The sequence below is a fragment of the Tupaia chinensis genome, unplaced genomic scaffold (genome assembly GCF_000334495.1).
Source record: "Tupaia chinensis unplaced genomic scaffold, TupChi_1.0 Scaffold000274_1, whole genome shotgun sequence".
NCBI lineage: Eukaryota > Metazoa > Chordata > Mammalia > Scandentia > Tupaiidae > Tupaia > Tupaia belangeri.
In genome coordinates, this window is record NW_006159756.1 from 2,194,934 (window position 1) to 2,208,314 (window position 13,381).

A 13,381-nucleotide genomic window follows, 5' to 3' on the forward strand; every position below is an offset into this window, starting at 1 on the left:
GAGAAGTCACCCCCCAAGGACATGGCCACACTGCAATCCATTCTCCTCCCAGGAGTGTGGGCACACACACACACGCACCCAGTGTGATTTTCAAGCCACTGGGTCTGGGACTCAAATTGCGGTCAGCCATGTGGGAGTCCAGCACCTTAACCACTATCTCTTCTGCTGGCCCCGGCATCCTCAACTGTAAGAGCTCTGGAGTAAACACACGAACCTTCCCACGTCCCACAGTATAGATTAGGAATGGAGTAATTGCACTGCATGTATCACACATGTCTGTTTCTTTGACAATGACTGAAGTGCGCCATGTACAAGCTGTCAGACACATTAGAATTGGCGCCCACAGGTGGTATAGTGGTTGAGGTGCTGAACATCCACATGGTCGACCACCGTCCAAGTCCCAGACCCAGCAGGTTGAAACATGATGTGTGTGTGTGTGTGTGTGTGCCCAAAATCCCAAGAGGAGAACAGAGGAGAAGGGATTGTGGTGTGGCCATCCTCCCTAGGGGGTGATTTCTTGCTTTCTGTCTGTCTCTTCAGGAAGTGTACATGCCCTATAGCAAATATCTCTCAAAATAAACACACACACATTACAATTTCCCACAACTCACCTAGTTTTCCAAGCCACAGCTTTTCAAATATTAGCTTTCCCCGTCAAGCCTGCGGGAGTGGGTAGCTTCAGTTAGTGCTGACCGTATGGTTGATTCTTTAACTAGCCCCTCCTTCACGTGTCAGGGAGGGGCCGCCTTGCCCGGGTCAACAGATCAGCTCTGGCAAGGGGCGAACCAGGAACCCCTGCCTGCCAGGACACAGGAGTAGGTTTGCAGAGCAGTTTGGGCTGTGCTTTGTAGAGGGGATGTCTGGGAAGGAGTTAGGGCTGTCATAACCCCCCTGGGATGATAGACACCCTCCCAAAGCCACATGCACTCCGCGCTTTCGGGAATGCAGCCCTGGGTTTTGCACATTTTATGAGCTTACTCTGGGCTGCGCCCTACTTGGTCTGGAGTGGTCTTTTCAGCTGCTTTTTTCTTGCTTCAGCCCTGGACTGAAATACAGTCTATCTAGAATGAGTCTCTGTAGACTGGTGAGAGAAAGCAGGACTGGTCTCACGTGGCAGAGTGGTGTAGTCCCCAGATCAGGCTTGATTTCAATGGAAAGCGTGGAGATCGCAGAGGAGAAGGGACTCGTTTCTTGAGCCTTGTCAACAAACCGGGATGCCGTGTCTGTGTGGAGTGCTCGGAATACAGTGGGGAGCAGGACGGACTTCTGCCCTGGTGGCTCTCCCAGTCTGTGACAGGAAAGTGTCCAAGTTACATCCAGACGAGTGTCGTGGAGGAAGGTGCAGAGAGCTCTAGGAGCGTACCCTCAGGAGCTGGAGGAGGCCGACTCCCCTGTGGGTGAGCACCCGCACCAAGAACCGAAGGAGAGGAGTAAGGAGAAGGGGAAGGGCCGGCTAGGGCAGAGAGGACTGGAGGTGGGTGTCTCGAAAGACAGGCAGGAAGTCACGCAGGGCTCCAAAAGCCCTCTGAACACTGAACTTGGGAAGCCTTGAACGAGTGGAGCTTGGGCTGCAGGGCTGGCGTGGACGCCACTGGCTGGGTGGACACGGCCGCGGCTCAGTGGAGCTGGCTGTGGGCATGAGGCTGGAGGGCAGGAGCTGATAACACTGTCGCAGCAGGCCCAGGGCAAGGTGGGGGCTCGGTGACCCCGTCCTGCCAGGGTACCGTTGGCAGGCCTCTCCCTGTGGGCGTCGGAGCTTAGGCCCAGGATCCTGGTCCTCCACCGTCTCAGGGCTAGTTAGCATCGTGGCGTGGCACCGCGCGGACCTGACTGTTACAGTGCCCATGAGTGTCTGCCGGGGCTCCGTAATACTGGGTCAAGGTGAGGAGTCCGCCCCTCTCGCTGGCCAGTACACGCTGGAACAAGGGGCTCCCTACCTTTCCCGCCCCTCCCGGCCGCCAGATGCTGACCTGTGCCCACAGAACCTGTTTACCTGCAGGTGAGGACAGGCTCTTCCGCCAAATCCCACCTGGCGCATTCTGACCAGGGTGTGGCAGAGCAGGCACTGGATCCAGGCTTGACTCTGGATGAAAACAGCCACACGTTGTAAGGAGCAGGCACGACAGGAGTCAGGAGTGCATCGATTCCTCTGAGCAGCACACACCACCCTGGAGCCGCCCTTGCACATGTGCCCACCACCTGCATGGCACGGAGCTCCTCCCTGGCCACCCCACAGACCCCACGGCCCCAGGCTGGAGCTGTCTGCTGTCTGCACTGCACTCTGATGCCTCCCGCACTTAACTCTCCCCACTTCCGCTCACCTCCAAGTTTCCCCACAGATGTTTCTGCTAGGAGGAACAGGTGAGCTTTTAGGGGGCCTTGAGCAAAAGCGTTAACAGAATTCAGCCAGCCTCTCTGCCAGTCCTGCACTCCCAGACACCTGGGGACACGCTCCGGGTGGAGCCCCACCCTGAGGCTGCTCTCTTACCTCCTTTGCTCACAGATTTTTTTTAAGAATCTTAATTAATCTACTGATGGAGAGAAACGGGCACCCTTGACAGCTCACCATGCCACAGTGTCCCCACCCCGTCCCCCTGCCCGGCACATTCACCTCTGTCTGGGAGCCGACCTGGACCTCTCCCAGACTTTGCTGGTGCTCAGCCCTTCAGTCCTCCATCCACCATGAAGTTGCCATAAGTCTCTGGGCTTCGTGAAACTTCTGGTTGCATTTCACCACCCCCATCTGAAACCTGCACTGTGCCACCCTTTCCTCTCCCCTCTCTCACTCAGATTCCCCCAGGCTCCTTTAAATAAGGAAAAGGACAAAGCCTCAGGGGGTGAACATACTCCCAGAACACCCGCTAAGTCACCAAATTGTGACTGCCACCCTGACAGCTCCTGCCCAGGCAGGCCTGGCCTCACCCCTCTCTCCTGGACCCCAGGCTACCCGCCACACACGCATGTCCCCTGCCTCAACCTTGCCCACTCCAGCGCATACATATCCCGCCATGTGGGCTGTGATGATGGGTTCTTGGAAGTCAGTGTGGACTTGGAAAACTTCCAGTGGGTCAAGTTAGACCTCCAGGCATGACATTCAAGGCCCTCCTTGGAGCCGGTCCGTGGCCTTCCACTCCCAGCATTTATCCAGCCATCTGAGCCTGGAGCATTTCCCAGACAATCTGTGAATGCCCACCCCATACCTCATCTCTGAGTGCCCTCCCTTCACCTCACCACCCCGGGAAACGCCCTGTCATCTTCAAGCCCTGTGTGACCGGTTAAATACGGCCACGAAGTCTGAAAGTCCTCCTGACCCCTTGCACCTGGGGTGATCTTGTGATGCTTTGACCGATGCTTTGACCTGTGCCAGCTCTGGAGCCCGGGCCTCAAGAGATCGTGTAGCCTCCACCTTCCCTATCCTGGAACCCTGAGACCACTGTGCCATGAAGGAGCCCTGCTGCACCTGGCCCCCAGCCTTCCCACCACGAGCCGAAGACGGAGCCCAGGTGGGCCCGGAGTTCAGGTGGGCCCAGAGCCCAGGTGGGCCCGGAGCCCAGGGCCTCGCAGCTGACCCGCAGAATCTTGAGAAGCAATAAAGTTGTTCTACGCCTTTGTGTTGTGGGATGACCTGTTCGCAGTGATGGGTCCCTGACACAGGGCGGTTCTCGTGTGACGTCTTCCCTGGCTCGCTGAGGCTCATCCCAATACCACTGGGGGTGGTCGGAACACAGAAGAATCAGAGTCAGTCCTGGTTCTCTTGGGAGTGGGGAACCAGGTACGAACGAAATGATTATAGAATGAATGAGGGGCATGGAACACGGGCTGAAACCCATGGCCAGTTGCCAAAGTCCGGGACACTCAAATGTCACTGATGTGTGTAGGAGGTAGTTCTACGTGAGCATCTCTTCTGCAGCACACTCAGCAAGGGTGTAAGAGCCAGCACCATGTCAGCAGAATGGGCCCTGCCCTCACGTTGCTCCTTTTTTTTTTTTTTTTTTTTTTGAGAGATTTGCTATAGGTTGTGTGCGGTTGCCAGAGTGACAGAGAGACAGAAAGCAAGAGGTCATCCCCCAGGGAGGATGTCCATGGCATAATCCCTTTTCCATTCTCCTCTCGAGATTTTGGGCATGTAAGTACATGTGTCTCACGCGAGTTTTAGGCTACTGGATCCAGGACTTGAACCGTAGTCGACTACGTGGGAGTCCACCCTGTAACCATTTCACCACCTGCTGGTCCCTGAAGTTGTTTTTAATCTAACAGAGAAAACTTATATGGGTTAAGTATCTCTTATCCAAAATGCTCAGGGCCAGAAGCATTTTAGATTTGTTTTTTTCAGATTCCGGAATATTTTAATACACGTAAAGAATTAGCATCTTGGGGACGGAGCCCAAGTCTAAACAGGAAATTCACACGTTTCATCCACTTTGTTCACATAGCTGGAGAGTGATTTTATGCATCTTTATGGAACCGGTCACATGAGTTCAGGTGGAGTTTCCCACCTGTGGCATCACGTCCTCCAAAAGTTTCAGATTTTGGATCGCCAGCGTTCCGAGTAGAGACGCCCAGCTTATAATCACAGCGCGGCATCACATGTCCAGTAGCGATGCCTGCATTGCCTGGGAAGGACACAGCCGTTGGCGGTGGAAGCTGTGGCTAGGCTGCCCCTAGCACCTGAGAGGCCAGGATGAGACACACCAGCAGAGACTCCACCTGCATGGAAGCTTCAGGAGACCTCGGGACTTTGAGGCAGCCAGTCACCGTTCCGTTGATGGGGTATAGCAGAAAGTCGAGAGGCAGTGTTTGCGAATTGGAAGTTAATGGCCATCGAAAGTGCAGAGGGCCAGACAATGGCACCACGCAAGGCCACACTCTCCAAGGCTTAGCTCCCTGCCTGGGAAGGTTCCAGGTTTGTGACCAGAGACCTCCCTGGACAGACAGGCACGCACTTGCCCACAGCCTGGCGCTGGCTGAAGCTGGGGGCTGGCTCAGCATGAAGACCGTGTTGGGGATGCCTCACCTCCACCCCCTCCCTCCTGCTCATGGAAGAAAGAAACCTAAAAAAATAAATAAAAAGTGGTCCAGAGATTCCAGAAGACATTACAAAATGCCCAGATTTGTAAATGAGGAATATGTTACCACCAGAGCCCGAAAGTACTAAGAAAAATTGGACTCGAATGTCCTTAGTATGTGTATCCAACAGCTCTGCTTGGAGGCTGCCCTGAGTGTGATGTGCCCACGCTCCCTGGGTGGGTGTCAAGAGCCTGTCTGTAAAGATACTATGTGAGGACACGGCTGTGGAAGTCCCCCGGGGGTAGCCTGGAATAGGGTGTTGTATTTTGCATCCCTCCAGAGGTGGAAGCAGACCACAGCTGTGAGGCTGTTGAAGAAGACGGTGAGCAGAACAGGCAGCCCCATCACCAACAACCACTTACCAGCTGCGCGCTGACTAGTCTCAGCAAGTGAGTATCATTCGGTGTTGGGCGTGGAGGCCCTGAGCCTGGGACCACAGTGGCTTAAACTCATGCCAGGTGCGTGTGTGTGCATGCCCAAGATCCCAAGAGAATGAAGGAGAAGGGATTGTGGCATGGCCATCACCCTTGGGGGGGGATTTCTTGTTTTCTGTCTTTCTGGGGAGCGCATGCACCCTATAGCAAAAAAAAAAAAAACCTCCAAGATAAATAAATAAATAAATGGCAAGGCTCCTCCTCACTGTCTTTCATGTGTGTGCACACCTTGTTATGAATAAAGAAACAAGGACCAGCAGTTGACATAATGGCTATGTTGTTGGACTCCCATGTAGTCAACTGTCAACTGCCACTCAAGTCCCGGACCCAGTGGCTTAAACTCATGCCAGGCACGTGTGCATCTGTGCCCAAGATCCTGAGAGGAAAATGGAGGAGAAAGGATTGAGGCGTGGCCACAAACACACACACACACATCTCGAGGTGATTTCTGGTGATTTCTCTCTCTCTCTCTCTCTCCTGTCTTTCTGGCAAACGCACGTGCCCTATAGCAAAACCTCTCCAAAATTTTTTGTTAAATAAGGAAACAAATTATAGGAACCAGCAGATAGCGTAATGGCTACGTTGCTGGACTCCCATGTATTCCACCGCAGTTAGAACCCTAGACCCAGAGGCTTAAAACTCATGCAGGGCAGGGACCAGCAGTTAGTGTAATGGCTATGTCGCTGGACTCCCACATAGTCGACCGCGGTTTGAGTCCCGGACCCGGTGGCTTAACACTCACGCCGGGCGCGTGTGCGTGCGTGCCCAAGATCCCGAGAGGAGAATGGAGAAGGGATTGCAGCGTGGCCATCTCCCTGGGGGGTGATTTCTCACTTTCTGTCTCTCTCCAGCAAGCACACATGCCCTATCACAAAAAAAATCTAAGAAAAAAAAATTGTAAATATTCATTAGTAAATAAGTTAATGTATAAAATTTGAATTTCTAGCTGATCAAATGATGGAAAATGCAGAATTTATATGATCATTCAAATATATATAATTTGTTTAATTACTTTTGATTTTTCCCTGTACCTACGGATTTGATCATAAATTAGTAAGTGATCTGGGACTAGACTTGGTGTTACTCAGCACTTAAAACTTAAAGTGCTTTTTGTTTTTTCTTGGAGTAGCTGCCTAAAATGAATCCCCCCCGTGTGTGTGTGCGCGTGTGCATTTGTGTATGTGTGCGTGCGTGTGAGCATGCATGCACTCTTTAGGCGGTTAGCCGCCAGAAGCAGAAGTGCTTGGTTTCTGTCTCTGTCTGATAAGAGGCCGAGGAAAGGAGCCCCGTGCCCTGAGGCTGCAGTTTCTCTCTGGGTGCCCTGACCTGTAGACCCCAGGATAATCTGCTCCTTGTTCCTTTTTCCTTTTAAGTAATATCTTAGAGAACGGAATGTTTTCCAGTTCTAGATGATCTTTTACACACACACACACACACACACACACACAGTTGACCCGACTCTGGATGTTTCTCTGACGAGAGGCTGATACCCGCTGGTGGTAGCTCTGTCATTTTGTCCTCACAAACTGTTACTGTAAAAAACTGGGGTGACCTTCCTGTGCACCGGTCTTTCAGGCAGCTGCTTCCATTTCCAGGTGTCCCAGTCAACCTGAGGGGTCAGGAAGGAGGAGCGACTCAGCAAGGAACGCAGCGGCTTCGACGGCACTTGCCTTGCGGCAGGAGGACATGGGCGAGTCCCTCCTCATAGTTAGGCTCAGGCAGTGTGACCCTTCGGCCCAGCGCCACAGCCCTGCGAGCCCGAGCCACCTCCGTCACCTGGGAAGCAGAGGTAGGCGCCACCTCCCTGGATGACTCCCACGGGCTGGACACCAGGACTTCGCTGCCACCACAGTCCTGACCACCCGAAACCCTTGGTCACTAGGTCGGTGACCTCAGGGACAGCACACCCTCCAGCAGTGACCCTCTAAGGGCCCCCAGAACCCCAGGAGGGGCAACTCAGGCCTGAACACACACCCTCCTCACACTGGGCCTTGCCCCCAACTGCAGGAGAGCCAGCAGGTTAAAAAGCCTGCCCGTCAGCAGAGGTCCCTTCCCAAAGGGACAGAGCCATTTGAGAGGAGAGTCACTGAGCCATTCAGGGGTGACAGAGGATGGGGCTGTGTGATGCAGCCTTGCTAACCACATCGATGGCCCGGATGGAGCTCTGTGAACCTCATTCTAACGGCTGTCCACACAGCGGGCCCCAGGCAGAAAACACCAGCCGGGGACCCACCTCCAGGGGTCCCCTGGTCCCTTCCAGAGCCGGGTTCCAGCGGGGCTTCAAGGAAGTTTAGGTGTTTCTAGTACTTAGAGACCGCAGGGTTAATGTGGCCTGCCTGGGCTCACGCGCACACACAAACACACACACACAGACACACACACACACAGACACACACACACTCACACACACACACAACAGAGCCCGGCCCCCAACAGTAGATACAGGGAAACAGAATGTGGGTTGCTCTACACACAGGCAAATGCCCAAATGACCCAGTTAAAGGAAGCGGCAGGAAAGTGGGGAACCCCGTGTGCCAGGAGCGGAGACGGTCTCAATTTTTATCTCTGACCACTGGTTGGAGCCATGCGGGGGCGGGGGGCAGTCCTGCTTCTGGAAGAGAAAGTCAAACTCACATTTAAAAATGGCTGCCAGGGCACAGAAATGACACATCATTTACATAAATTGCACGCGGTGGAGACTCGATGCAGAGGGACCCCGGTAGTCTCTAGCAGAGACTACTAGGAGCTTGGAGAGCAGGCAGGCAGGCAGCAGTGCTGGCTCAGGATGAGCTAACTGCCCTCCCCTGAGGAGGAGGAGTGAGGTCACGGATTGGTCAGGTCAGCCTCAGGCTGGGTGGCACCTGGCGCCTGAATCAAAGGGACTAAAGGTTGGGTCCAGTCTTGGGATGACTGCTATCTGTGACTTCTCCCTGGGACACACGAGGTAAGAGGGGGGCTTGGGCTCCTTCCTCCTGGGAAGGGGGTGTGTGTGTTCCCTTTCTCCACCCCCTCCCCTTAGAGCACAGAGCAAGGGGAAAGGGGCCAGGACAAAAGCTTCCCGCCCCATCTGGCATGGGTCCAAAGCAGCCCCCAAGGGCTAGGGCTTCACATTGGGGTTGGGACCAGAGCCCTAACAGGTACAGGTATCCTCCCACCCCCCAAGATTACTGGGGTGGTGTGAGGCAGCTGGATAGCCCAGGGGTCTGTGTTCCAGCCATCTATCTCAGCATCAAACTAGAGAAGGCAATAAGCAAAGTTTTTCTGGGGGAAGAAGAGGGGGGATCTGGGTAGGGTGAGAAGCATCGTGCAGTCCAGCAAGCCACCTCTGGCACAGTGGATGGGGAGAGAGGGCCATGGAGGAGCTTCGCGCTGACCCAAAGGCCGGGCTTCGTCCACCAACGCTCCGTGTGGACCGACCGCCGTGATTACCGTGGGGCTCGCTGTGTTTCAGGCACGGTTTAAGTGCCTTTCACAAATTAACTCCTGCCATCCTGAGACCAAGGTAAGTAACAGAGAAGGAACCTGAGGTCCAACAGATGTCCTCTTTGCCCAGCTTTGCGACTCTGCAGCCATGCCATCAACGGGGAGGCAGGTTCTGATCCGGGACTTACCAAGGGGTGACCTGGAGGAGGTGGTACTTCAGGTGAAGCCTGAGAGACATGCAGGGCCAGCAGTGGCTGGGGAAGCTTAAGGTGCAGGGCTCCTGGAAGAATGGGAGAGTGCTTTGGGAAGAGGGGGATCCAGCAGAAACCACCCCAAAGGGAAGCCCACAGAGCCACAGCGGTCAGTGCCCTCAGCCATACCGAGCAGCCCCTGGGAGCCTAGCCAGCCCACGCTGCTTGGGGAACAGGACCAGGCTGACACTGTGCCCTTCTATGTCAGAACCAGTAGGTTCCTGGCTGAGGTTTATAAAAGTAAGAGCACGTTTCATTGAAACAAGATTTATTGTTACGTTAGGTTGAGGTTATTTTTCTTTCTAGAAATGATTTGCAGCCAGGGTAGAGGGGTATGAGGAGAGGAATGCCTTTTAATTATTTGCCCATTGGCATGTAGTGTGGTACTGTGGCACGCAAAAAATGATTTCTTTTTTTTTGGAAAGGTTTTTGCTATAGTGCATGTGCACTCGCCAGGCAGACAGACAGAGACATAGAGACAGAAAGCGAGAAATCACCCCCCAGGGGAGGATGGTCATGCCGCAATCCCTTCTCCTCCATTCTCCTCTTGGGATCTTGGGCACGCACACACACGCACCTGGCATGAGTTCTAAGCCACCGGGTCCGGGATGCGAACCACGGTCGACTACATGGGAGTCCAGGGACATAGCCATTACGCTAATTGCTGGTTCCCACAAAAAAATGATTTCTCAGTGTTCACCTCCTCAACTTTTCAGATGAGGAAACCGAAATCTAAGAGTTTAACTCAGAAAGGAACTGGAATTCAAGTCCAGTAATTCAGACTCCAAAATCTATGTTCGTTCATTTTTTTAAATTGTTTCAATCATTGAAAAAAATATTGGCGTCCCCAAATGTGCCAGGCATGGGACCGTGCACCCAGCATGGTGATGGTGCGAGAGTGGGTCTTGCTAACGCCCTTCTCTCCGTGCATCCAACCCCGGAACAGAGCTAGGTTAAGGGCAACAGAAACCTGCATCTAATAGTCGTTAAAAAGAATTTAATAACATGTAACAATGGTACCTATCTGGGGGCACAGTGTGATGTTACAGGACAAGAAACAACACGTCTGATTCTTTCAGGATAATCAGCCCGCCCGTCATCTCAACCCTTTGTCAATATTTGTGTTGGGAACATTCATATTCCTCCCTCATGGGGGCTAGCAGGTGGCATGGTAGTTAAGGCACTGGATTCTCACACGGCCGACTACAGTTCAAGTCCCGGATCCTGAGTCTTGAAAGTCATGCTGGGCACACGTGCGTGCATTCTCAGAATCCCAAGAGGGTAATGGAGAACAGACTACCGTGTGGCCTTCCTTCACCCCTCCTTGGGGGGGAGGGGGAGGATTTCTCAAATTCCCTCTCTGTCTCTCTCCAGCAAGGGCACATCCCCATGGCCAAAACAAAAAGAAAAACAAACAAACAAAAACTTCCTTTTCATTCCTTTGGCATACATAGCAAGTTGTTGCATCCGTATTCTCCCCACTGCATTTTGTAACACTAGGACCTGCTCCACTTAACCCATCTGCAGTTTTATTTCCATTAATCCCCCCACACACACACATAGCTGATGTTTGTAACGGGCACTCCGTGGTTACAGTGACACTTTGTGACACTCTCCATTGCCCTGGGGGCTAGCTGCTGCCACTCCTTCCCCAAACACCTGTTTCGTGCCCAGCCTGTGTGGACTGTCACACAGCACTAGAGCATAGTCCAACCCGACTGCAGAGACAGTATGTACAGACTGCTCTATCCGGGAAGGTTTATGGCGCACATACTCCAGGAAGAGCAGTCATTCAATCAGTGTTTACTGGCACCTTGATCAACATAATAGCAAATATTTTCTGAACACGCAACTATGGGCCCAGTACCACACTGAATTCTATCACTTAGTCTTCACAATAACGCTCCAGAGGCAGAGACTAGAAAGTCTCCACCGCCTTGCTCAGAATCACACAGCTAGAACGGAATGGAGGCGAGTTTTCTCCCACTGTGCTGTGCCATCTCCTATATCCCCGGACCCTGGGGAGGTGACAGTGACACACAGGTGCAAGCCCTGCCCTCGAGGTGCTCGCAGGCTGGGAGCAAAGAGTGAGTAACTAACGCCCCAGAGGTGTCTAACGGGGGACTGGTTTCCTTGGAGCCTCATTAAAGCCACCCAAGGATTTGCCAGAGGATGGCAGCAGTAAGTATGCAGGGCAGGGAGGGTCAGTGGAGGCAGGGGAAGCTCCCAGATAGGACAGGGCTTGGCGGGCCCAGGTGGTGTGCTGGCTGCTGGCCCAGCCCAGCGGCCCACCAGGAAGCTCCAGGACAGCATGAGGAGCAGCCATACATCTGCCTCCGAGGTGCTCCAGCTGCTGCAGAGGAGGCAGCGCAGAGAACAACGTGTGTGGAAACCAGGCGGGGGCTGTGCGTCTGAGCAGGAAATGCTTCACCTGTTGGAGGGAATGAAAGTTAGAACTGACCTGGCGTGGGTGAGTGGGCGAAGGAAAGGCAGGAGTCAACCAAACTCTGTGGCTTGAACAGTATGGTGGATGGTGGCACTTCAGGGCAGCTCTGGCCCTGTGCGGGTCCTGGTGGTAAAGGAGATGACCCGGCACGACGGAGAAGAGTACCCGTGACAGCCTCGGAGACCTCCCCTTCTTTATTTTTGTAGTTAGTTTTGCTGTAAGATGTGCATGCTCCAGAGAGAAGGGGGAGTGAGAAAGCACCCCCAGGGGTTGGGCATGCTGCAATCCCTTTTCCACTCTTCTCTTGGGATTCTGGGAGCTCCCGCTCCTAAAGGTCATCGAGAGGGGAAAATGAGCAAAGGGAACCAAAGGACATGCTCCAAGAGGGAGGGGAAAACCCAGAGAGTGAGGCCCCTGTGAAAGGAAGAGGGTTGTGTGTTTTGAAATGCAGTGGTTTGAGATGGAATTGAATTTAGCAGAGCGTACTATCCATGGGAAAGGTGGTTCCTCTCTGGGGTTTGTCCTGGGGGGTCTTCATGAAAGGCAGGCTTGGGTGTGCCTGGGCAGACTGGGGTTCAGACACAGAAGAGAGGTCCTGGTCCCCCCTGCTTGGGGGACAGCAGATGGTAACAGAAGGAGGAGGTGGAGCGCCCAGTGCCCAAGGAGCGGCCATGTTCTCGTCAGTCATTCGCTGGCCAGTTCATGCTCATGGAATGCTCACGCATGCAGAGTAGGAACCCACTGCCGTTTGCTGTGGGTGAGAACAGGCAGACACCGGGGTCTGAGCAGACTTCTTCAGTTACATGGGAAGCCAGAATTCTGACGTGGGCCTGAATCCAGGGCGCTCACCTGCTGCCCTGATGCAGATGGCAAGGAGGGGAATGGATTAGAGAGGACCAGCTAGACAGGGTTGAAGAGGAGAGAAAAAGCATCAGGCAGGTGAGGGCGCAGAAGCAACGGCATGAGCCCAGCAGAACTAGGGATCGAGCCAACGGGCGGGGAGGGCAGGATGTGGACGCGCAGGAAGATGGAGACTGGGACTTTGGACAGATGAGTGTTCCGGGTCCAGGAGCCACGGGAGACAAGGGTGGGCCAGGAGGCAGTGAGCAACAGACCTGAAGGTCAGAAGGAGGCGCCAGCCTCGAGGCTGGAGATGCTCTGATGCCTTTCACCGCCTAAGGACTAACATCAGAGTTGCGAAGGGGCTGGGGCCGGGGATTCTGGGAGAGGCTCCGGGGGAAGCAGTGGCATCCCGCCGCTATCAAAGACGTCTTAAACTGCTGGCTCACCTCTGACTCGGTTTCCCCCCAGATGGCATTTCCCTGCTGCAAGCCTATGAGGCCCAAGACCCTGCCTATGCTTCTGGTGGGCGTGAGCTTCATGGCTCTGCACCTATGGAGCAACCAAGCACCCAGGCCCCAGCAGAAGCAGGAGGTCACCCTGGAGCCTGCATCTGCTGCCGAGCAGCCGTCGGCACTCACTCCCGGGTCCCCGTGCGTGGCCAATGCTTCGGCACACACCACGGCCGGCTTCGAGCACCTGCCTGAGCGCATCCAGGACTACCTGCGGTACCGCCACTGTCGCCACTTCCCGCTGCTCTGGGACGTTCCAGCCAAGTGCGCCGGCAGGCACGGTGTCTTCTTGCTGCTGGCGGTGAAGTCGTCGCCCGCGAACTACGAGCGGCGCGAGTTCATCCGCCGCACATGGGGGCAGGAGCGCACATACGGCGGGCGGGACGGGAGGCGGCTCGTGCTGCAGTT

General features: G+C 54.3%; 1 protein-coding gene across 1 annotated transcript in view; it reads left to right on the forward strand.

Annotated features, from left to right (window-relative positions):
- Nucleotides 1–12,932: 12,932 nt before the first annotated feature.
- The window catches only part of B3GNT6 (UDP-GlcNAc:betaGal beta-1,3-N-acetylglucosaminyltransferase 6), a 1,056-nt gene continuing 607 nt past the window's right edge, over nucleotides 12,933–13,381 (forward strand). Inside the window, exon 1 of the mRNA XM_027772449.1 lies at nucleotides 12,933–13,370. Coding sequence (XP_027628250.1) covers nucleotides 12,933–13,370 — 438 coding nt within the window. The remainder of the gene's footprint in view (nucleotides 13,371–13,381) is intronic.